The sequence below is a fragment of the Tachysurus vachellii genome, chromosome 13 (assembly GCF_030014155.1).
Source record: "Tachysurus vachellii isolate PV-2020 chromosome 13, HZAU_Pvac_v1, whole genome shotgun sequence".
Taxonomy (NCBI): domain Eukaryota; kingdom Metazoa; phylum Chordata; class Actinopteri; order Siluriformes; family Bagridae; genus Tachysurus; species Tachysurus vachellii.
Genome location: NC_083472.1, coordinates 7588302 through 7614066, shown reverse-complemented (window position 1 = coordinate 7614066; position 25765 = coordinate 7588302). Strand labels below are relative to the sequence as shown.

The 25765-nt window shown below is 37.3% G+C and overlaps 1 protein-coding gene across 2 annotated transcripts in view; it reads left to right on the top strand.

Annotated features, from left to right (window-relative positions):
- The window catches only part of psd2 (pleckstrin and Sec7 domain containing 2), a 33043-nt gene extending 8609 nt beyond the window's left edge, over nucleotides 1-24434 (top strand). The window contains exons 1-13 of one of the 2 annotated variants that reach the window (XM_060885310.1): nucleotides 6881-7219; nucleotides 12331-12525; nucleotides 12610-12690; nucleotides 14132-14244; nucleotides 17004-17062; nucleotides 18398-18487; nucleotides 19475-19518; nucleotides 19627-19817; nucleotides 21910-21980; nucleotides 22170-22327; nucleotides 22458-22602; nucleotides 23492-23635; nucleotides 23785-24434. In XM_060885310.1, the coding sequence (XP_060741293.1) occupies nucleotides 7170-7219; nucleotides 12331-12525; nucleotides 12610-12690; nucleotides 14132-14244; nucleotides 17004-17062; nucleotides 18398-18487; nucleotides 19475-19518; nucleotides 19627-19817; nucleotides 21910-21980; nucleotides 22170-22327; nucleotides 22458-22602; nucleotides 23492-23635; nucleotides 23785-23991 (1548 nt within the window). In that variant the 5' untranslated portion in view covers nucleotides 6881-7169 and the 3' untranslated portion in view covers nucleotides 23992-24434. Of the gene's footprint in view, nucleotides 1-6880; nucleotides 7220-12330; nucleotides 12526-12609; nucleotides 12691-14131; nucleotides 14245-17003; nucleotides 17063-18397; nucleotides 18488-19474; nucleotides 19519-19626; nucleotides 19818-21909; nucleotides 21981-22169; nucleotides 22328-22457; nucleotides 22603-23491; nucleotides 23636-23784 lie in introns of those variants that run through there. The other variant, XM_060885311.1, reaches the window with a different exon arrangement.
- The last annotated feature ends 1331 nt before the right edge of the window (nucleotides 24435-25765 follow it).

The window sequence follows — 25765 nt, the reverse complement described above, 5'->3', positions numbered from 1 at the left end:
CAGAAAGATGAATCCTTATCAGGATGAAATTCAAATTGCAAGTAATAGACGTTTTCCCTTGCTAGTCCTATTGTGATGAGACAGAAAATTTCTGAAATGATCTGAAGCATCCTGGCTACACGGTGACACCAGTGCTGTTATTGGATTGCTGAAATTTGTCCAATTCTGACCAGTAGATGGCATGCAGAGTCCAGTTAAGACTTGTCTCATTTGCTGACCAAAATGTTGAATTAGCTGGCTTTGATTAAGCCATTTATGCAGCTGATGTGTAGATGTAACATTCCAGAGACACACAGAGCTGTGTGGGACAATTGAGCTCACAGAATGGTTTGAACATATGGTAGATATTTCCTCTTCAGGAAATCCAAAAGCACTAGAATACATATTGTAGTCAAACATTAGTGGACTTAATGTTCTCTCCTGCTGTTCTGGATAAGCCGAGTTTTGGATGGAGGCGTTGGCTGGCTTTACTCTGCCTGAATTTGACTTGGAGCCAGAACGAAGGAGTGGAAAGAATTTTGCTAAGACTGCTAAGAGAGAGCTACTAAAAACAGGGCCCTGTGCTGCAGTAGATATGTTTCTCAAAAAGATTTTCTTGTCAAGCATCTGTCTTGGTTTCTCAAGGGGACTCCCCTCTCTCTCTCTCTCTCTCTCTCTCTCTCTCTCTCTCTCTCTCTCTCTCTCTCTCTCTCTCTCTCTCTCTCTCCCATCGTCCGTCTGGAATGCTAAGTAGCAGATGTTGCTGTTTATTCTTTCCCCCTCTTTTTAAACGACTAGAAGCTTCCTGTCCCCTAAGTGCGGGCTGAATGAGGCATTGTTTTTGAAAGAGTGACATCATCGCCTTTGGCTTTCCTCTTGCATGGCAGGAGTCCTGCTCTAAATTTCACTCACATTGTTTGGCTCAAGCTGCTGCAAGCCTCATCAGCACATTAACCTTCATTGCTCCATTACGCTACTAGAGATCATCAAGATCACTTTTTACAGACCGTGGGGGGTTAACGCTTTCTTAATGTGCTATCCGCTAACGCGTGAGCTGGACATATTGAAAAGGCTATATTTTAGAATACTTTTTTGGTAGCTATCATCATTATCGTGAGATTCTTCACTGGTTAAATGTGCTGCTAATCAGCAGCTCAGTTGTGCATTAGAGTAAACTGCACAGTGACTAGGAGCATGATGGGGGAGTAGTCCTTGTCTGTCTGTCTCTAAGATTTAAATCCATTGATTAATAAAAAGAGGTTTGCCCTGTTATGCATGCGCCATTGCTGTTGGGAATCCTAGTTCCTTTTATTCATCACAAGTATGATTTTTTTTATATATATATTTGAAATCCAAGCCCTAATCTGAGTTCATTTGGGTCACGTGGTTCAGATGCAGTCAGACACATCTGCCTGATATCTACAGAATAACAAGTCTGTACTTTAAGATAACTCAAGACAAAATTGATTGATTAATTGAGATTAATCACCATTTTGTTACAATAGGTGAATAAGGTACTACTATTTATTTTTTGGCTAAAGAGATTGGCATTTTTATAGCTTTTTATTATCCTCCTACAGTTACGTTGTGTTAAAGTACTGATTTAAAGCATTTTGAAACTATTCTTTGTAGTTTTATAATAGAGTATTATAGATTCAAGTAAACAATGCATATGCTTTGTAAGATATTGTGCTTTACACCAGAAGTAAGGTGTGCTGTATGTTATTAGCTAATAAATAAAACCTATTCACCCCAGATCCTGTAAAGCATGGATGTAAGGAATTCTAACAGTTTATTTAAGTATATGCTGCATCGGACACACACTTAATGATATATGTTTCTTATTTTTTCTTTGCACATTGTAGCTTGATGTATATTTCTGAAATTTAACACAAGAATCATACGAGAGCTGTGAATTTGGTAGTCTCAAGTTCCTCAAAACTCAAATCTTCTGAAAATCAAAGGCTGTGTATCTACCAATCCCTAACTTCAGAAGTGTTTGGGTTTGTGTGTGTGTTTTTGTGTGTGTGTGTGTCTGGCCATGTTTTCTCAGTGGGGACTAAATGTCTTCACAGCGATAGGAATATCTGCCAGATATGACCTTGACCTAACTGGTCCCTATGAGGAAAACTGATTTCCTTCTTTTACTGCAGTTTTTATAAAAAAAAAAAAAAAAATTGTGGTTATACCTATGTGTAGGTATTGGAAATGAAAGTAAAAAAATGAATATGTGTGTGTGTGTGTGTGTGTGTGTGTGTGTGTGTGTGTGTGTGTGTGTGTGTGTGTGTGTGTTGAAAGCAGTGATTTCTGATTAGGGAATTTAGGATCAATCAGTTTTGAAAGGCTTGAAAAGCTCTCAGTTCACTTCATTACCCTTGAATTGAAATTGACCTCTGATTTTCTATTCAGTTACTGTTTATAACCTACAGTGACTCAAACACACTGGACAGCATTCAGAACAGGCCCTCAGCCAGTGAAAGCTTTTCAAGTGTCCCATCTCTTTCCCTTTTAACATTTTTGTTTTCCTTTTCCCTTTTCCTCCACTCCCTCTTTTCTATAGATTTTTCTCTCTTTTCTATATATTTTCCTCTTTTCTTTATGCATTACCTTCCCTTATCTCTTCTCTGCTTTTGACAGTCACTGTCTGTCTATAATTTTTATTCTCAGAGGGTGTTCTTTTGTGACACACACAGACACACACACACACACACACACACACACACACACACACACACACACACACACACACACACACATCCATCCTAGTCCCACTCCATCCTGGTTATGTGTGTAGGGCATCAGCTGTTGATTATCCCTATAAAGGTTTTACAATCTACTCCAGAGCCTCACACACACAGACACAGACACACAAACACACCCACACAAACATACACATCCATCCTAGTCCCACTCCATCCTGGTTATGTGTGTGGGGCATCAGCTGTTGATTATCCCTATAAAGGATGTACAATCTACTCCAGAGCCTCTCTCACACACACACACACACACACAACACACACACACACACACACATGTGAGGGTATGCATGCACATACAACATTAAAACACAGCTAAGCTATTCTACAGGTATACTACAGTGGGCTGTATACACACCCCTGTTTAAATAGGATGTTTTTGTGATAAAATAAAAGTCAGACCAAGATTATAAGAACTTTTACCAACCAACAAGAATTAAAAATATCTTGGTATCCCTCTCCTGATAAATACCTTTCAGCAGCAAAGCCCTGTACCTGATTTATAAACTCTTTGAGGACCATGGCTACAGCAGCCAGATGAAAACTTTTTCTTTCTTGAAACATTTATGTTGTTTTTCATCTGAATTTTGTTGCTTATTAAATCTTGTGCATCTTCACATTTAAATACTTACAACTGTTGTTTTTTCACTTCCCTACATCAGGGATCTCTGAACTTCATTAAAAGAGCTACTCATAAAAATTGCAGCAAGCTATTCAATTTAATCCCTGATTTGAACTAACAGACTCGACAGTGTGTCATATTTAGGTTTCAGAAATACATATTATAATTGTTAGTCCCTCTTCTCCATCTATCTCTATCTAAAAGGCAAATGGTAGCCAAAGGGGAAAAAGAGTTGAATAAATAAATATGGAAATGAAGCCTTTTATGTAATAAATTATTCATCTAAATAAATCATCTTGTATTAAAATAAATGTAGAATAATCTTTTAAATGAGTCACGCTTAATTCCAGTTCTGTTCAATTGTTTTAGTTCAGTATTAGCCATAGGATTTATATTCAGTATCAGATTCTGATTCCTGGTCTAGATCAAGTAAAAGGTGCCACGGGAAGGACAGACACATAAGGAACCAGACAGGAATGGGAAACAAATCCTCCAGCGAAGGATTGTGACAGTAGGACAGTACTCTGGTCTTTCAGAGGCAAGCCAGAGAGTGATGGCTGCATTTATAATATACAGGGCAAACTCTATATTCAGACCAGAATTACGTGTGTGTCTGTGTGTGTGTGTGTGTGTGTGTGTGTGTGTGTGTGTGTGTATACAGTAAGTATGTGTGAAGATGGATTGCTGTCACTGCATTTGTTCCCTGCTGTTAAATCTTCTCTGTTTTCTAGTACTTTGCAGCGTGTGTGCTGAGTTTTGGCTCAATCTAATAATAGCGCTATTCCGTCTGTGTCAGACGCATCATTACAGCACTGCAGAGTGAAATAGCGCTCGAGACCCAGGCATCTCACACTGCATGTTTTATGTTGGAGGGTGATGAAAGCCACGGAAAATATTGGAATGGTTACAGATTAACAGGGCAGCTTTGCTTTTTTTTTTCTTAATAAAAAACAGAAATTTGATATTTATGTGTATGATGCTGATAACGAAGAAAAATATATTGATGATAATGATGAATTATGATGATGATGATGATGATGATGAGCATATCTGAGGAAGATTGGATACTAAAATTTGTCATTAGTAAGAAGGAGTGTGAGTGGAAGAGAAATTAGAACTAGAAATTTGTTTTCATAGCTCTGCTCACAATAGAGAATTTCGCAAAGCAGCTTAACAGTGGGAGAGAAAAACTGCCAAAGATGGAGATGAGGAGAAAGAGGACTCAGCAGGGGGAGCTCAACATATTCTCTCTTGCTCTGGGAATCATGAGTTGTTGTTTTTTTTTAACACTATTTAGAATTGCAATTCATTAAGAATATAAAATAATAGATTTACGATAAGGATATTGGTAAATAAATTCTACAAGTGTAAAGTTAAGTTAAATGTGCATGGTTACTGTCCTTTTTTTATTATTAAATTCAAGAGAGAAGAAATAAGAACCCGATGAGCGATAGTTGCTATAACACAAGTGTTAACCGTAACTAACTTGATTCACAGGCATTCCATACAAGTTTGATGTATCATAAATATAAATAAACCGTTAAAAGCGTGATATATTGATTATTAATAAATTAATGTAAAGGCTGTATCACACCACCTGGATTGCTATTTCTGCTATTCTATACTTAATATAAGTCTGATATAATAATACACAATAAAATCTGAACTGAATTCTCTTGGAACAAAACGATTGAAGTATATTAAATGATCAAATCTTGCAGGAATAGGTTATAATATACTGTATATGCTGTTGCTAGGTGTTGAACAACACTGTGTTTTTTTGTGGGTAGCTAACAAGGCAATTACAATAAGCAAAATATCATTATGTCTTGTGATTGTAGGTCTTAATTAGTAAGCTATGTAAAACAAAATAAAATATGCTGCCTTTTGTTTATCTTATTAAGTTCAGTACTGAGAAAAAGAGATACGATTCAGAGAAGGACTATTTATAACTGCAATAACATAAGTGATACCAGCAAACTTGCTGATGCTCCATAACAATAAATATAACTATAAATGTCATCATATAGCTGTTGACAATCTGCCATGATATAAGATGAATAAAACCCTTCAAGACATGTATTAGTATATGCCATACTGTCATTGATTTATTTCTTGTAATAGCAAGCCTTGTTGCGTTTTATTCCTTATCTAAATCTAAAGGAAAGTAAAATTTGTCGGTGCTGTAAAAGTTTTTTTATTGTACTGTAAGAAACAAGCTTTCTATCTTCCTTTCCTGCTGCATATCTCTCCTGTCACACCCTTTTAGTGTATCTCTGTGATGATACACACACCCAAAGAATATCAACAGAAGAGAACATGCTGTGATGTGCCACACTTTGATAGACATCAGGCATAAGTCTGATGTCACTCACATGAGTGTGTGTCATAAGTGTTTTTTTATGTGCGTCCATGCCTTAGAGGTTACTTGAAGTGTCTCCTCTTGCTGCATGAATTACTGCTAAATGGAATTTTGAAAAAAAAAATAAGAAACACAGCTAAAGGGAAACTCAGACTTTAAGCAGCAGTGAGCAGAGCCTGAACCTTTGGCTGGGCATGTTGCAGCGTCTCTGGGTAATTTGGTTTCAAAATACTGCCCATGTCATGGCTTTATCATCACTGCTCTCTTCATGCCGCTCCAGAAAAGAAGACTGAGAGTCCCTTTCAGTGTAGTGTGCATACAGTAAAGTCTCTTTGTCCCAATTATAAAAGACACTGCTAAAGTGACCTTGGTGCTCCAGGGCTTGTAGCCAGATCTGCACTCAAACAGCGGAAATAAGGCAACATGTTAAACCCTCCAGGTCATTCACTGAAAGCCTGCAAGCCATCTGAGACCACACTCCTCCCCTTCCTCTCTTCAGTGTTGCCAGATTGAAAACATTTCACCTGTTTGGCATAGTTTTCACTGACCTAGGTGGTGATTGTATTTGAATTGACAATATAGTATTATATATTTCCAGTATATTTTCAGTATCATGTGGCCATAAGATGATATCATAGACAAAAGACATCACAAAATCAATATATTTCTTGCGTACCTGACTTATACAATATCTGATCAAATCTGCAGGTGAGAAAGTAATTAATGGCCAGAGACAGAAGACCAAACCCTTTTACAAAATATGGGAAAACCTTCAACTTCAAAATCAAATAAAATTTGCTTTTGTAACATACATAATAATACAACAGTAATAATAACATACATAATAATACAACCTATGGATGTGGTTTTAATTATGGAATCGCGAGATAACATATATGTTGTTATATATTATTATAATATATAACATATAATATAATATACGATAAGATAAGGTATATCTTATCTTATATGTTATATATTATTATAACATAACATAAATGTTATCACATATATACTGTCAGCTTCGCTATTTCTGTGTTAGGTTATGTTAATCAATCATCAGTAAAATTTTCCTCTGTCCACCAGTGAGGAATCAGGACGTTTTCTAACCAATCTGGCAACACAGTGTACTTTATGTGATTGTAGAGTGGCTCGGTTTATCGCGCTAGACAGAGCCGGATAAGCGTCAATATTCTGCGCTCCATATCGCGCTTCAAACTTTCTGTACCTCCAATTAGTTCATATAGTGTTAAAGCCTGTCTGTGTACGTGTGTGAATGGTTTTGTGTTTGCCTTTGTGTCCGTCTGTGACTGACACTGACCGTGGACACTATTTGGGCTCCGGTTATTTGTGAAAGACTGTGATTTTCTGTAGCGGACATCCCGCATTTCCATGCCGCTGTAACACACTGAACATGGCTGTGTTAGTCTGGGATCTGCGCTGAAACGCGATGTGGAAAGAAGAGTACGATGTTCATTTCCACTTTTTGCTCGACCTCCTGTAAGTACATCCTGTAAAACCTGCACTGTTTTGGTTAGACATGTAGGAGTCTCCAAATATCTTTTTACCGACAGAATACATTGTGTTGTTACGGGGGATTTAATTCAATATTATTTATTTATTTATTTGTTTGTTTGTTTGTTTATTCTTTATTTATTTTTTCCCCTCCAACCTTTTATTCACTTCATAGCTGCTATGGCAACAACTAGTAACTGACAACAAAGATGTTGGCATATATCACTCCCAGGAATAAAAAAAGTGTATATCAGTTATATATACAGTTATATATATCTGCTTTGTACAGATTACAAAACCTTCTATATATTCTATTGAATATCTTTTATAAGTTTGTCAGCCACCATTGTACAATGTCTGATGGAAAAGCTGTGCTACTGCTGACCAGAGTTTATTTGGTAGACATTGTGTATAGCATTGGGAAGGTCTATAGGCAAATCGGTGACGGTGGGATTTTTAAAACACCACGGCATCACTGCTGGGTTTGAGAAACGTAGTCACCCAACCTCATTATCCAACTATGGAAAAGCACTCGTGGCGAGAAGCTGACAAAAGGAAAAGGCAGAGAATACACACACTGTACATGGAAATAAAAATTTATCAATACTAGCTAAGTATACAATCACAGTTTGGACAGGTGATAGGTTTAATTTTAGTTAATAAATGATTAACGTTTAATCAATCTCAGGTCTATGTTAATGTGCTCATTCTCATACATTATATCAATAGTTTCTGTAGTAATAATTAATTCACAGGGATTTGTATGGTGTGCATTTCGAATCATTTGTGTCTCATAATCAATTGAATAAAGAAAATCCTTAAATTGTTATTATGGAGAAGCTTTCTGTTAGGCTTTTATTCAAAGAGTCTTTCAGTGAAGGAGTCTCTGCTGTCAACTTTGTAATGGTGAAACCACAGAAAAGGACAGCTGTTTTTGGTTTGTTTTGTAATTTATAAAGTAATACATTAGTAATAAAACAATAATAAATATATAATATAATATAATAAACATATAATAAATATAGAAATAAATCAGAATTACAGAACAATATACAATAGTATACATGTTACAGACAAAAGCCTTTCACCAAGTGTAGGATCTGCCAGCTGTAGAATGTAGTTAGTTGTAAATTAACAGAACATAACTAAAATAACAGCACTGTCAGAACTTTTAATAACTTACATTTACATTTACATTTAAGGCATTTAGCAGACACCCTTATCCAGAGTGACTTACAACTGAGCAACTGAGGATTAAGGGCCTTGCTCAGGGGCCCAGCAGTGGCAGCTTGGTGGACCTGGGGTCCTTTTAATCCTTTTAATTCCTTTTAATAGTAAGTAGAATGAGCTTACTTAATGATTTCTCTCAATGGATGAATTTGGAATATAAACTAGATATGGAGATAGATAAACTTTCATATTTCTTGCAAAGGTTGTGCCACGAAATAGCAGCTATCTGCTTAGTAAACAGTAACAAATTCACTGTTTGGATGTCATGGCCTCTGTCAAACTTTGCTCCTCTCCACTAGTGAGAAGGATCATGTTTTAGTGAACTGAATAGTAACTTCTTAAATTCAGTAGTTTTGCTTTGTTTCCCTGAAGTAGTTATAGATTTCTAAGTGTTATTAAAAAAGTTATAAAATGACGTTTTTCAAATGCAAATCTATGTTTTTAAGCTATGCGGTGTTCCTCTGTGCCACACACCAAAACAAGATTATTTTTTTTTTAAATACAAGAGGACATGCCAGGCTCCACACCTTCGACCTGACTCACCCCTTGGAGAGGGGGTGGGGTGGGGTTGGGGGGGGGGGGGGTGCACAAACTATGCCAGTCAGGAGGGCAGTGCTGCTTTCTGAGTCATGGACAAGCAGACTCATGTTTTAATGTGTAACCCTAAGGCACATTTAGACATAAGGGAGTGTAATTTTCTTAGGACATGTGATATTTGAAAGCTTCGAAAGACTGGAATAAACCCTGTTCTTTACAATTTTCTTCATACACACTTAACTTTTGTGTTATTACTTCTCATCTTCTGAATTAATAGTCAATTTTTGCTATAGATATTTTCTAGGTTAAAAGTGCTTAGGGTTATAAGAGTTTCTTTGACATTATTTTACACAGCGTCATACAGAAGTCATAGTGTTATTAATTTTACTGTAAAGTACACAAAGCAGTGTCTGTGAGTCTCCTTCCTTAACATGAGTGTCTGTGAGTCCTTAACATGAAATATGAGTAATTATGTATTTCTAAAGAAACATTTATATACTTTTTTTATATATAATAACATAAAACTGTAATATATGATGGCTAAAGCTTTATATATATAGTTTATGTATAGTTTTATATACTATAATACTATAAAACTGGACAATATAGACATACAAGCTAGTGTCCTATAATTGTGGGACACTTGACATACAGATACTAGCAAATCTTACACATGCTTTTAATCATGAAAGAAGAATGATAACATATAAAATTACTTCATGGTAATGTAACTTGGCATTCAATTACATATTTATTTACTCATATTATCAAGTAACACAAAATAGGTATGAAGTGTGACCTGCTGTTAGCCGTAGTTAGTGTTAGCAATAGTTAGTGTTAGTGTATATTTTTTATTCATTTTTTTAATTCATTCATCTTCAATAATCACTTTTTTCTGATCAGGGTCCAAATTACATCCTTTTCCTCTTGGATTGCATTTGTATTTACTATATGCACTTTTGCTTTTCAGCATAAATTTAAACATTATTGTGAACTATTGCTTCTCGATCTCTCTATACATCCCTATGGCCGTTGTTGATCCAGCTGAAATTAATAATATTTTTTTGGTAAAAATATATTACCTTTTATTATTTAATGCCGTGCTTGCCGTGTAGAGGTATTACAGTAACAAATAAATCACCTCCTAAATTGTCATTACGTGATGTACGTATTACAATTGAATATTATACTTACGTCTGTGTTGCAATGTGCCTGCCCCGAGCTATGTTTTTTTCTCAGTGACATTTAGGGTGATTCAGTTTTGCAGACATTTTACCTCACAGGAAGAGGATATGATCAACTCAACGTGAATTCCTTTAGTGTGTTGACTTCAGGTCTCAGTTATATCACATTGCATCACACACTACTCTCTTATCTAATCAGGCTAAATTTAAATGCATCGTGTACTGCTTAGCAAATATAACACCCAGGCCCTTTACATTAAAGGAATTGAGTTTAATATATATCTAACATATCCCTAGCATATGTACAAACATACTACTGAGAAGCTACTACTTAAGAAACAATGGGAGTTTATGAGCAATATAAAAATAAGCAAATAGATAATGAGATCAGATTATCGACACATTATACTTAAATCTATTTGAAAATGTATTATTGATTAAAAATGGTTTTAATCTAACATTTGAACTTGTATTGTAGATGTATTTGTGAGCTCTGCGGAAAGCAAGACACTTTTTTTTAACTCCAGCAATTGTAATTTCTAACAAATGTATTACTCCTAAAACTACTTATTTTGTATATAGAATAAATGTATATATGTTTTATACAGAAAAAACAACTTTCAGATGTTGTAATGTAATGTAATATTTTATGGTGTGGCTTCCTGATCTTTTAAGTATAATTTATTATTTTGAAAAAAGGTCTGGGTTCAATATCAGTAGATTTAATTCATTATAAAAAATGTCCATGATGCCTTGTGAATATATAATATGATATGAGTACATCATTTATTCTGAATACGATTTTTGTAGAAAATGTTATCATGTTTTTATAGAAGGTGTTATAATGTTTTTATTATTTCAGTCTTTTTTTCAATGCAAGGAACTATGTTAAAATTCTTCTCTTGTGGTAATTTTGCCTTTATGTTTCAGAGATTATGAGATGTTGAAAAACAGAAAATTTTAAACATTGGACATATTATATTCTGCTTAGGTACTGTGAGACTATGTCTTACTCACAGGGCCTTCAGTTTCTTCCATCTTCTTAGCTAACATGGAAAATTATCAGATATTCAGATACCATGTGTTTAACAGGTTCTATGCTGTAATGTTAGAAAGATAAAGTTATGGAAATGTTCAACATTTCCACATGTAAACTTGCGAATCAATGTTGTAAGAATATTTGAACATATTAAAATGTTAGCAGATCACAACAGAGCTTTGACAGATTACATTTTCATGGAACCAGAAGCTCATATAACTCATACATATAATATGTGTAATACCTGGCACAATGCAAGTTTGTGTATTGACTATAGAATCAGCACAGTTAAACTGAACTATACTTTTCTCAGAGCTAAACCAAAAAAAGTCAGTCTCATACACTCCAGAATTACCCCAGTGGAGTGTTTTACATTTCACTGGAGTATTGCTAGCGGCTTGTGGGTATGTTTGCTGAAGAAAGTTGTCTGTCTGAGAGGAACACAAATTATGCTTTTGTCCCAGAACTCCAATATCCGCTGGCTCCATGGCCACCAACAGATTACACTGACGTCTTATTAGGTTTGGGTCTAATATGATTGCGGCAATTGGATTATTCTAAAAGAAATTGCCTCAGCATCAGATGGTACCGGACATAATTTATGCAGGAAAGTACAGACACGTATAAAGGTCACAACACTGACCAGGAAGCATGTGGTGTATGATTGTGCACTAGGGTCCTCTATATTGATAAAAGTGCACCATTTAGTTTTTGCATCAGTTGTCCAATTTCAAAAAATTATTATTATTTTTAAGCTATATTGTATAAACGAATAAGAAAATCTGTTGCTTATTTAAGTCTGTCTGTCACCCCAGTCAATGAGTCATGGTGACTTTACATATCAGTTGGGAGAGTGAACTCTGAACATTCCACTGGCCTGAAAGTCATCATTTTTAAAAGAGTAAACCATTGCATTTGTAACTGCAGCAATCCAGAGATTTTTATGTTAAATGTACCATGTTCTAAATGGGAGAGAAAAACCAGACAATATTGATTATATAATAAGATGCACATGGCTGAAAATGACTATTAACCTTCTCTTTCTGTGTTAATTAAATTGAACTGACTGTTATGCAAGTCTAATGTGGCCATTTTTGTTGCTGTAGTGATGCCAATCTCACAGATGGCCTGTGTGACTCTGACTCTGAACTGGGCAGCCTGGAGACCTTGGAGAGGGGCAGCACGGATACCCTTGCCAATGGTTGCCGTGCCGACGCAGAGGCTGCCAAGCGACTTGCTAAGCGGCTGTTCTACCTGGAAGGCTTCAAACGGTGTGACGTGGCACGACACCTGGGAAAGAAGTGAGTATGTGGACATTAGGGCTGAAAACTGCCTGTTTGGTCAAACTGAATACCAAAAGAAAATCATCTCCCTCTCTTTTGCAGTAATGAATTTAGCCAAATGGTGGCCTCTGAGTATCTGAGCTTCTTCGACTTCACAGGGTTGTCCTTAGATAGAGCACTAAGGTAAAGTCTGGTTTCTTATTTCATACAAACTGTTTGATATCTTGCGCTTACAGCAGTGGTGGCTCATCCATAGGGGCATGTACTCTATCCCTGTGAAATCATGTTGAAATACTTGTTATTTGACAAATAGAACCTAGAGTTCTTTCATTTTGCTACACTTTGAGCAATCGTGGGTTAGTGTGCTCCTTCGTCTTAATTGGAACTACAACAGTTCCTAATAGAGGTCCATTTAGGCAGGATTTGTGCTAACCAATGCACAGGGAATGAAAAGTGTTATCACAGGGTGTACAGATTGAGCTAGTTTAAGACTTAAAACAAGCTTTTGTTTTATATCAGATAATCCAGATTAATTTTTTTCATTTTTAAATATTGTAAAGACTGGAAGGAGGAAATATGTGTGCAAAGGCTGAGAGAAAGGGTTTTTGTGTTGTGATTTTGAGATGTAGTTGGTCTGTCAATGCTGGTTAATGATAGTATTTCAAACAAAGTTTAACAAATGTACGTCTAAACCCGCTCAAAACGAGCTGTGCTACATAGTAGATGATGTTGACACTTAACTGTCTTTTACGAGGTCACTTAAAAAAATCACTAAATAGTAGACTATAGTGTGCATCAAGTGTGACAGTGTGCTGTTAATGACAATCTGCCCCACCAAAAGCTGGAAAAAATCTTTACGTTCGTAGACATGCTTTTTTTTTTCCAATTTCATTTTGATATGATAAATGATCTAGAAACATCTAGCCATCTGACTGTCAAGATGCCACAGTTGCTGGAACACAGAGAGCTCACGCTAGATATTAAGCTTTGCTGCTTCTTTGTTTTTTATTTAAGGCATAGCTGTGGGAGTTCTTGGCTTTGCTGTCACATGTCTGTCTAACACCGTGTCTTAGTCATGGTACAAATAGACTTCCCAAATGGAATATTTGAGCTCAGCATTCTGTTAAGCCCACAGCTACTCTGGCTCTCCTACTGCTAAAATGATTTTTTTTTCCTCCTAGCTCCTATTATATATAACTGCTTCTTGCATGGACACGTTCCAAAATATCTTCACTATGCAGTATTTTCCTCTCTCAGAGCCTGCGATAGCTGTGATCAAGGTAATCTGGACCACCTTTCTGTTCTGAAATGAAAAAGTGAGAACAGCTGGCGGCAATCCCTTTTTATGGAGCACTAATGGTATTAAATAGCCTACCTGTCCATGTGAGGGATAGTCTTCATTTTTTAAATCCGATTATAAAACTCATTTGGTTTAGCTGACCACAACTCACAATGCTTTAGTGCTTAGTGCAATCCATATTTTTCACTATTCTATTTGTAGTAATATATTTCCACAAATTAGGGAACTACCCAGATTAGAACTTGATGACTGTCCACTAGGTTTTTCTGACTCTTACACTAATAATACCTCCTGAAAGTCTTGATCCTTCTCGTCATGGAACAGGAACTTCTTGAAGGCATTTCCTCTGATGGGAGAGACGCAGGAGCGAGAGAGAGTCCTGGTGCACTTTTCCAAACGCTTCTGTCACTGTAACCCAGAAGCCCTCACCTCTGAAGGCAAGTATCTCTCTATATATTATTCATAGCGATGGGTTATTGCTTTTTAAAAGATCCTTGCCACTCTGTTAAAAGCCTATGCCACATCAATGACCATCAACTGGTGAAAGATGTTTTGGATGCAGTCACAGTAAAGGATTTTATCAGACCAAAGCAAATACCAGAAAAAATTAATTCCATCCATCCATCCATCCATCCATCCATCCATCTTCTACTCTGCTTATCCTATGGGGTCACAGGGAACCTGAAGCTTACCCAAAGGGACTCATAGTACAATGCAGGGTACACCCTGGATGGGATGCCAGTCCATCTTAGGGCTCAATCACACACTCATTCACACACTACAGACAATTTGGAGGTAGCTTTCTTTGGACTGGGGTAGAAAACTTGAGTGGTGGAAACCCCTGATAAAAATACTGAAAAACCATATTGTTGGGCACAAGTAGTGTTAAAAATAGTGTAAGCAAGCTAAGTAAGAAACATACAGATGAGGGCCAGAAGATGCACAAGAATGTCAGTCTCACCCACTGTAACCAAGACAGCCTTCCATTAGATTGTTTACTTTCTCTTACTCAGAATTTCCCTGTCATTATTGACTGCAGTTCCTGTCTGCCACTATGTACCTGAACTTCTGTCATGCCAAGCTGGGGTATGATGATGTTTGATGTATGCTGGTTTATGCATGCAAGGCTGTAAATTTAAAATCCTGTCCTGACACCTTCAACACAATACTGACACAATACGAGCTGTGAATTATTTTTGCATGATTGTCAGAGTGAGTCTCAGCAGCTCAGGAACTTCTTGTTATAGAGTATTTTGGTCCCCTGACTCAATAATCATGAATTTCTTTTAAACACAAAAAAATCCTATGCACTTAAACGTATGAATTTAAAATAATCCAAATATCAAGTTATACAAAGAAAGCTGTAGCTTAACATTCCTTCTTGTGCACATTTTCAGTCTTAAAAAGTCACTGATTTTGAATTTGCACTCAGAGAGCACTTTATTAGGAACATTATAGTAACACTGGGTAGTCTGGGTTAGAAATATTCCTTTAAGATTCTGGTCCATGTTGACATGATTTGACGTGAAGATTTCCTTGGTGCACTTTCAGGCTGTACCACATAACAAATGTGCTTATTGGATTCAGATCTGGTGACTGGTAAATCCAGTGAAGAACACTGTACTCATTTTAATGTTCCTTAAACCAGTTTAAGATGACTTTTGCTTTATGACATGCTGGAAGTAGCCATGAGAAGATGTAAAAATAAATTGTGTCTATGAAGGGGTTGGTTTATTAATTCATGCTGTTCGCATAAAATTCTGACCCTACCATCTGTGTGACTCAGCAAAAATTGAGATTCATCAGACCAGTCTATCCAATCTTTATCCAATCTTCAGCTGTCCAGTTTTGGTGATCATGTGTCCACTGCATCTTCAGATTTCTGTTCTTGCCTGACAGACATGAAAGCAGACATGGTCTTCTGCTATTGTAGCACATCCAGCTAAGGGTTTCAAATGTTGTGCATTCTGAGATGCTTTTCTGCTCACCACATTTGTACATAGTGGTTATCTGGGTTGCTGTAGCCTTTCTTTATTGTGGTATTTTGAGTAATCTATGTACAGACTATGTGAAAATCACAGGAGTTCAGCAGTTATGAAACTTCTTTAATCGGCCTGTTGGGCACCAGCAATCATGCCACAGTCAAAATCAATGACATTGCATTTTCCCCTTTTGATGTTTGATGTGATCATTAACCAAAGGTGCTGGATGTATCTACAGGAATCTATGCATGCACATTCTTCCTAATTCGATTGGGTGCATTTCTCAGTAAATTGGCAGACAGAATATTCTGTAGAGTTCTGAATTCATTCTGTTGCTACCATTGTGAGTTACATCATCAATAAAGATTAATGAGCCATGACACTACTTCCAGCTTGAATGATGAGCTTGAATATTTTGGATCATGAGCAGATTCTTTCTTTCTTCACACTTTCCATCACTTTGGTAGAGGTTAATCTTGGTTCCAGAACTTTTGTGGCTCATCTCTGGACTTTTTTTGAATTCTAATCTGGCCTTCTGATAATTACTGCTGATGAGTGGTTTGCATTTTGCAGTATGGTCTATAGTATCTACAGTCTTCTTCAAACTGTGGATTATGATACCTTCACCCCTGTGTTGTAGAGGTTGTTAGTGATGTCATTGAATGTTGTTTTTTATTTTTTCAGCTCTCACAGCATTGCTGCTGTAGTTTTCTCGGTTGTTCGAACACCATGGTTTCTTTCTCTTTAAGTACATTCCAAATCGATGTATTGGCTATGGCCAATGCTTGAGCAAATGCGTTGCTCAATTATTCCTCTTGCTTTTCTCTCATAAACTGTCTGGTCTCCTCTGTAGTCTTCACAGGTGAAACCTAGGGTTTAAACCAAGAGTAGACATTTATAGCTATTATGTTTTTAAATAGTATTTAAATTTAACTGAGAGAAACAAGAAACACCTGCCAGTCACATTTTAATATTATTGATCAATTAAAAAGTGGGTGGGATTCAAACAAAAGGTACAAAATTTTTCAAAATATCTACAGCCAAATATCATTTGTTGTGTCATATTCATAATTTGATTTAAAAGCCTGATGTCTTAAGAATTAAGAATTCATTGTGTAACAGAAAAAAGTATTGTTACAATACTTTTGGGCCTTTGGAGGTGACTATATATTGTACTTATATATTTTAAATACATTTGTTCTTTTGATTTACAGATGGAGCCCATACACTGACCTGTGCTCTTATGCTTCTTAATACAGACCTGCATGGCCATGTATGTATAAACATGTGCACACACACACACACACACACACACACACACAAACACACACACACACACATACACACACATGTTACATATGTAGCTAAACACACACACCACAAACTAGTGGTGGGCGTCTAAAAAAAAAGGAAAAAAGGGATAAATGACCAGTATAAAATACAGCTTAAATCAGCTGCAATTACAGACATACCAAAGACTCAGTTTCTTCTGTGCTAATGAGCTTATTACACACAGTACCTCCTGAGATGCATCAGTTTGTAAACACTACATATGTAACATATGGAAATGCAGCCAAAACATTTGATTTAGTTCCATGTACTGCATAATTACAGGCTTTGCATGATGGTAGAAACACACAGCGGTGATGTGTATGCTAATGATCTTCTCTAATTTTAACAGAATGCATAAAGTGATGTACAAAATCAACACGTTTTAAAGCCCCAGACGTTACTGCATTTCCCTCAATTTTCTGTTCATTCGTTGTTTTTTCTGTATTCTCGACATTTTTACTGAATTGGCACAGCCTTATGAATATTAGTCAGTGATTCAGTAACCCAATACTGATTGTCAGATATGCTACTTTAGATTTCAGCTAGTTAACACTGACTGATGAGAGGACAGAGAGGATAGTTCACAGCAGGATCTTATGGACAGCCATAAATCTTATCTGACTACGATTTCCCTTCAGTTTAAAATGTTCTCTAAAAACACATCATTTTTTAAAAAACCTGCTGTCCCTCTAACACACTCCTGTCTCCCTGTGTCTGACTTCTATTCCCTAATACACACACTTCATTCCGTGGCTGCTGTCATGATCAGGTGGTAAGTGCGACTCCTTTCTACAGTGTCTCTGTCTATTTCTTTTATTCTTTTTCTTACATTACCTTTTTTCTTACTGAGACCTTTCTGCCAAATCCGATCACTTCCAAGATAGTGAAAATGTGACATTTAGAATGTGCACCACATCTGTTTCTGGTTGTGCTGAATGAGATGTTGATATTAGAGCAGATTTGCATGTTGTGGCTAAACAGATCCTGTTCTTGAACGAAGAACGAGAAACAAAATGGTGCAATTTGAGAAAGCTTGGGTGGTGTGCACTATGTGTGTATTTGTTTGGCAGCGACACACTACACTACTGCCATCTGGTGGTGGTGGTGGTGGTGGTAAATACTGACCTATCAGTTTCCCTTCATCTACATCTACATTACTTTTTTATGACTAACTTTTAGTTTCATCGGTTACATTAAGCTACTAAAATGCAGCACAATACTGATTCAACAGTAATATAAAGCAAGTTAAGAGTGACATTCTTTGTGGTTGTTTTAGAACATCGGCAAGAAGATGTCCTGTCAGCAGTTCATAAGCAATCTGGATGGCCTGAATGATGGAAAGGATTTTCCCAAAGATTTACTCAAGGTATGAAGCACAGTAATTAAGAAAAAAATCCACCCTGAATGACTTTTGAAATGAGTTGACATCTTTTGTTTAAGCTTCTTGTTATATCTTTGCTTAATTTCACATTGTCATACCTAGAATGCCATGCGACTACCTGCTGATAGTGGAACAGTCTGGTTTAGCCCTTGCTTCGTCTCTACCTAAAGAGATTGATGCAGCAGTGCTTTAATCCTTTAGTCTGTCCAGGTCCACCTCATCTGTACACCATGGTCAAACGGATCAGGGTCCAAAGCTCTACTAACATCATCAATGCTGTTGTGCTTGTCATCGTCAATTATCTGAGCACAACTGCATGATACTTGTCATGATACATGTGTGTCACTGTATCATGGGGCTGTGGTGGCTCAAGCAGTTAAGCATCTGGGTTGTTTAAAAGGGTTCAAGCCCCAGCACTGTCTAGCTGCCACTTTTGGGCCCTTGATCAAAGCCCTTAACCCCTTAACCCTTTCTGCGCCAGTTGCATGTATCATGGCTGACCCTGCGCTCTGACCCTGTCCACCAAAGTTGGGATATGTGAAGAAAGAATTTCACTGTGCTGTAATTTATATGTATATATGTTCTATAGAGCTATGTTGCCTTTTGGAACTCAGAGTCCAATGTTAGACTGTCATTCCTATTAATTTGACATTATTATGACTTTAATTTGAGAGCTGACAGCAAAATCTTTCCATTCTGTCTTGTATTAAACGCCATTAAACACCTGCACTAGCAAAGGCACCAATTACCTGCAAGGACGAATAACAGGAATCCATCAGCCAACAACACTCACTGAATATATTGTAAATATTTCAGCATAAACATGTTCATATGTTTCTGGGTGAACTTTACCTTTAAACTCAATCTCAGCATTTATCTCATATGATGTGTGATATGTTTTTGTGTAGTGTTGTGTTTAATTCAGCATACAACTAATGTCAGGGCTCGATTTTCTCACTCTTTCTGGACTAGGTGCTGTATAATTCAATAAAGAATGAAAAACTGGAATGGGCCATGTAAGTATCTGCTCTGGATTAGGAGATACATTGTAAAGTATATATAAATATTTTCTAGCTACTTTGACATATCTAGTTGTGGATGTGTAACTTAATCTCCATCTGCAGTGAGGAAGAGGAATTGAGGAAGAGTCTGTCCGAGCTGGTTGAGGACCAGTGTGAGGCAGGGAGCAAGCGGGCTGTTAGGGTAACGGATGGAAATAACCCTTTTATTGCCATCCCGCTCCTGCTCAATGCTACAACATACAAACATGGAGTCCTGACTCGTAAGAGCCATGCAGATATGGACGGCAAACGCAGTGAGTGTTTTAGACAGCAAGAGAGAATGCACAATGTGTATTTCTGTGTTTGTGTGTGTGTGTGTGTGTGTGTGTTTGTGTGTGTGTGTGTGTGTGTGTGTGTGTGTGTATGTGTGTGTGTGTGCGTGTGTGTGCAAACCTCTACTTTAGAAATATGTGACAAATCACTGTTGTTAGAACAACTTCTGTATATATTTAATGTTGACTCAAAGATCTAGCATCGCTTGTGAAAAGCTGCATAACATATAGCCTTTTTGATTCATGGTAGGGACCTAAAGAAATATGAATCTATTAATCATCATTATGAGATAAGTAGTTTGAAACAACACAAATATAAGGAAGCAATACAGTATGCTATCTGAGCGTGAAGGTTGGCTTACCCTCTCCCTGTCCCATGTCAGTCACAGCAATGTTTTTAAATCGGTGGCGTCTGTGTGCTTGAGTATATGGGGAGGGCAGATTGCACAGTCCTATGTGTGTAAAACATGAGCGGCAATTTCGAATGATAATGCTGAGTAGAATCAAACTGGGAAATATGTGTTATCTCTTTTCCTCCCAAGCTGGAAACTGTTGTATGAAAAGAATTAGGTCACAGGTGACTAAATTTAGGGGAAAACGGAGGGAAGAAAAAGAAAAAAATAGAAGGTCCACTATTTGTGTTGTTTTATTTGTTTATTTATTTCTCTATCTAGCTATTTATTTGTTTGTTTGTTTGTTTGTCTAGCTATTTATTTATTTATTTATTTATTTATTTATTTATTTTGCCAGAAAGGTTCACAGGACTAGACAGAAAAATCAGATATGTTTTTACGTGCATGTGGGCAAGCAGTCAGATATGAAGCTCATGGAACAAAGAAAGACCACATTTATTAATTTGAATACCACATTTACACTATTCATTCATTCACACAAACTGTCTGGTCAAGCTCACAGTAAAAATCATTTTAAAATTTAATACATTTTACAGGGTAAAGTTAGCAAGGAAAATATCCCTGAGATGATATTAGTAGAAGAACGTAACCAGAGATAAAAGGGAACTCATCTGGGTCACACCGTATAGTGCGATTATAAATCATTTTTTCTTTCTAGAACTGTGTAAAGAATGCAGTTGTGTAACTAGGAAATTCATTCTAATTTTAAGATGAAGTCTATTTTGTTGCGGCTATCAGATGTTCATATAAATTGCAATACAATATCATCTTTTTGGTGTTTAAGTGGTACCATCCACAGTAATCTCATGTATCTCTAGTTGTCCATGTTGGGCTATGCTCAGCAGCAGCAAGTCGTTTCCAAGTGATGAGATGAGGCATCAGGATGAATCAGACAGATCCAGGGAGAAGAAGGGGTCTCAGGAGTAGCATGTGTAGCTCAGAGAGAGAGAGAGAGAGAGAGAGAGAGAGAAAGAGAGAGAGAGAGAGAGAGAGAGAGAGAGTGCTGATCTGCCTCAGTATGAAAGAAAATATATCACTATTCCAGAAGATGGCAGTAGCCTCATGATAAACATGAGATCCCTTGCATTTAGATTGATGACAGTGATTTCCCTTTGCTAATGTACTTCCTAAGTCTGGTAATTACATACTGAATTGAAAAAGGTATCTTTGTGCTGAAAAGGATAATAAGGACATTTTTAGAACAAAGGTGTTTTGCAGATATTTTGTGATACATACACGAAGATTAATACAGGTACAGAGAGAGAGAGAAGATCACACCACACATGAGAATCAAAGCATTCATATATATATATATATATATATATATATATATATATATATATATATATATATATATATATATATATATAAAGCAACTTGGTAATGAAGGGCCGAATCTTTCTACGGTGAATGTGTCTATGTCTCAATGTGATGTAAATCCTAATTAGACTAATCAGAGTGTGTGCTCAGCTGAGCTAGCAGGCTGGCGAGCAAGATCCCAGGCTTCCAGGAGGTGGAGGAGATAGGGAGATATTTCTTAAAGCTGGATACAGCATCTGTGTTCAACCAAAGGCATTAGTAAAATTCATCCTTAACTATGTAACTCTTTCTCCCTCATGCTGCATCTGTCGCTCTCGGTCTCTCTCTATTTTTCTCTGTAGCCCCAAGAGGACGACGAGGCTGGAAGAAATTCTATGCTGTGCTGAAGGGCATGATCCTCTACCTGCAGAAAGTATTTTACACACAAACACACACACACACACACACACACACACACACACACACACACAAACACAATACACAAACACTGACTGTCTCTGCCTCCACTGTTTTTCATCATTGCACATGAACACTGCTGCAGCATGACCCAGCTTATGAAACCCACTCATTTTCCTGCTCTCTGTCTCCCTCTTGTGTTGAGGATGAGTATAAGCCTGATAAAGACCTGTCTGAAGTGGACCTGAAAAACGCAGTGCGTGTGCACCATGCTTTGGCCACCAGGGCCTGCGACTACAGCAAGAGGCCTAATGTTCTCAAGCTCAAAACGTCAGACTGGAGAGTCTTCCTCTTCCAGGCGCCGTAAGTTTGAAACTACTTTTAAATAAGCTTATTGGTTTTAATTCATGCCAGACATTTTTATCTTTTTTTGCATTGTTTTCAGATTGTTATTTAATTGATAAAAGTGGTATGATTGTATGTGTCTGTGTAGGAGTGAGGAGGAGATGATGTCATGGATCTTCAGGATTAATTTGGTGGCTGCTCTGTTCTCTGCTCCTGCATTTCCTGCTGCCATAGGTTCCATGAAAAAATTCTGCAGACCTTTGTTACCATCATCTACAACCAGGCTCAACCAGGTACACACACATGCTTACACACTAACAAGGCAAGACACTACAGGCTCAGTTAGAAATGACCGTTTTGGTAAAGACATTTTTCAAATTTTAGTTGAAACTGTTTTCTATAACAAAGAAAAAGGTCAAAATAAAAATGTTGACGTTTTTCCAAAATAAAAATGCTGAAGTTTTTTCCATTCACTTCACACTAAATTAACTTTGAAGAGGGCTTAAGCGCCGCATACTCAACATAAACACATTATGATATATATCACTGAGACTCTTGTATGGCAATTTATGTGCCATTAAAATATACATAAGTGTCTGAGCAGTTTTGGTGGGAGGGATAACATACTGTTACTCCCCTGTCAATCACAGCAACAGTAGCTAATCCACAGGTGTCTGTAAGATAGACCGAATACATTACAGCATAGTAACATTTTTTCTTTTCATATCCCAACTTTGGAGGTTGGGGTCAGAGATAAGGTTCAGCTATGATATAGCACCTCTGGAAAAGAGAGGGTTAAGGGCCTTACTCAAGGGCCCAAGAGTGGCGGGATGTTCCATGAAACCTGATCATGCAATCAACAACCTAGTGCTTAACTGCTTGAGCCACCATATATATGTGCCACCATATACTGTACCTATAGGCACATATATGAGTCATATGCTCTGAGTGTTGCACTGCCCTGTGATGCAGCAGATTGAAAATATCTGTCTGTTTGTGTCTTAGAAGAAACAATTAATCTTCGGATTAGTTTTCACCCCATTGGTAGCTGTCGAAAAGAGAATAGGGGAGAGATGTTGTGTGGGAATTGTGTGTGTGTGTGTGTGTGTGTGTGTGTGTGTGTGTGTGCGCTTGATGTCTTCAACCCCTTTCTTATTCTGTTGTACTTGTAAATCTGTGCAGGAGGAACAACTGAAGTGTCATGAGAACAAACTGAAGCAGATCTCCTTAGAGGTGGAGGAGCACAAACGAAATCCAACGGAGCTCACGCCCAAGAGCAAAGAGTCAGAGGAGTACCGCATCAAAGAGCACTACCTTACTTATGAGGTCAGAAGCATGTTGAAGCTCTTTTCATGCATTACCTTAAATGACTTGATGCCATATAATTCACATAATCCTGTGTTTGTGAATGTGTTTCCTGCATGTCCAGGATACATTATTAACTGCTTTGTGTGTGTGTGTGTGTGTGTGTGCAGAAAAGCCGTTATGAGACATATGTCAACCTGCTACAGGCCAAGTTGCGTGTTGGGAGTGACGACCTGGATAAAATCGAGGCCAGTGTGTTCAGTGGAGACAGCAGAGACAGTCACATGCGCAAAACCCAGTCCAGTCCCTCCATCAGCCATGCTCATGGGCTCAACGGTCGAGCCACTCACAAACACACCTCAGACAGCTCTAACTGAACGCTCATCACCGGGTCCATGAACTTTGACCTCTGTCTGAAACAAGTTTCTGGGGCAGTGGAAGACAGAGCCGGTCGGGTCATTTTGGAACAGGAGAGACACACGAACGTAGCATTAAAACGTCCTTATTATTTGAATGCACAGTAAATTATGATTATTGTAAGTATTATTAGTATTATTATGACAACATTTTGAATACCGATGTGAACGACGTGCCAAAAAGGAAATACAGAAGTAAAAGGAGACCGAGACTGTATTAGAGGAGCGTGCTTACATCACATTATGACTGCAGTCGATTTTGACAGCACATGGCAGTTTCTTGTGATGGTCAATGAGATGCACTATGATCACAAGGCTGATTTTACTGTGATGTCTGGTGAACATTTTATTGCGACATCATGGGTCACCTTTCCTGATGTCAATATGAAATAACTGCGACATCATTACATGTTTCTGGAGTGTATTCTTTACAAGGTGGAGACTTAAAGTAATGGCGTGATGCCACATTTCACTGATGAAGCCACAACCCATTTATGGTGACATCTCAGTGTTTAACTTGTCCATACTTAGGATTGACTAAGGGTTTTTTTTGCGTGACATGTAGCATTTGGCTTATTCACGAGGCCTTTTTCAATGTCTCAGCCTCAGTAGCTGTTTTAAGGGCTCTGTCACATGCTGAGGTGTTTGTTCAGATTCAGATGAGCTGTCTACAGTATGATGCAAATGTCCCTGTTATTTATTATGTCATATTTATTTATTGTAAAGTTTCTTTTCTGAGCCGTCACAATGGACTCGGGCACTTGTAATGTTGAAAGCAATTTATCTCAGCTGATTCTATATACAGTATAATCTTAGTTTTTTTTTTTTTAAATGAAGCTACCTGTTTGGGGCGGTAGAGAACCCAGCGTGAGGTTCTCATTTACAGTATCATAAAAGAAACAGGGTATGTGATGGAAAACAGGAACAGATAGAATTGGAATGGAATGTGTGTGTGTGTGTGTTTGTGTGTGTGTTTTACATAACAGTGAGAGAAAGTGAGAAAAAGAAAAACAGATTAAAAGTGAGTTAAAGGAATACTGCAACCTTTAATCTAATCTCAGTCAAATGCATCTGTAGCATGTGTAGTCTTACCACAGACAAGTAGTAAATTAAAGTTACATTTATTTATAAAGCACATTTAAAGACAACAATAATTAAACCAAAGTGCTGTACATAAAATCAAATAACATCACATTAAATAGCATCATTAGACAGTGAATAAAAATAGGTTTTAAGAGAAGCTTTCTAAAAGGCTAAAGACAGCATGGACCTCAGGTGACAGGGGAGATTGTTCCGGGGTTTTATCACCCTTTGTCTTAGTACAACAACTTGGGACAGATAGTATTATAGAAAGATAGACAAACGTTAGAAAGATAGGAGTAGAGTTTCTTGTATTGAGGCTGAGTGGTTAGGGCGTCTGATCAGAAGATGTGACTCAGCATTCATTCCTAAAAAGTGCTGGAAATTTCTGGTAACAGAATGCAAAACAACCATTAGTGACCCAAAGAGGATGGGCAAGAAAAGCAACACAGATGAGAAGCAAAGCATTGTGGGAATGCCAATGGGTAGTTTTTAGTTCTAACTATTTGTTCTTTCTCACGGCTTCTGAGCCAGTTTCCAACGGCTTCTGAGCCAGTTTCCTACGCTTGCTCTGTGGCTAAAGGCCTAAAGTGTTTCAGTCACCTACAATAGAACAGCACAGAACAGTGTTTTTGATATCTTGTTTCAGCACACT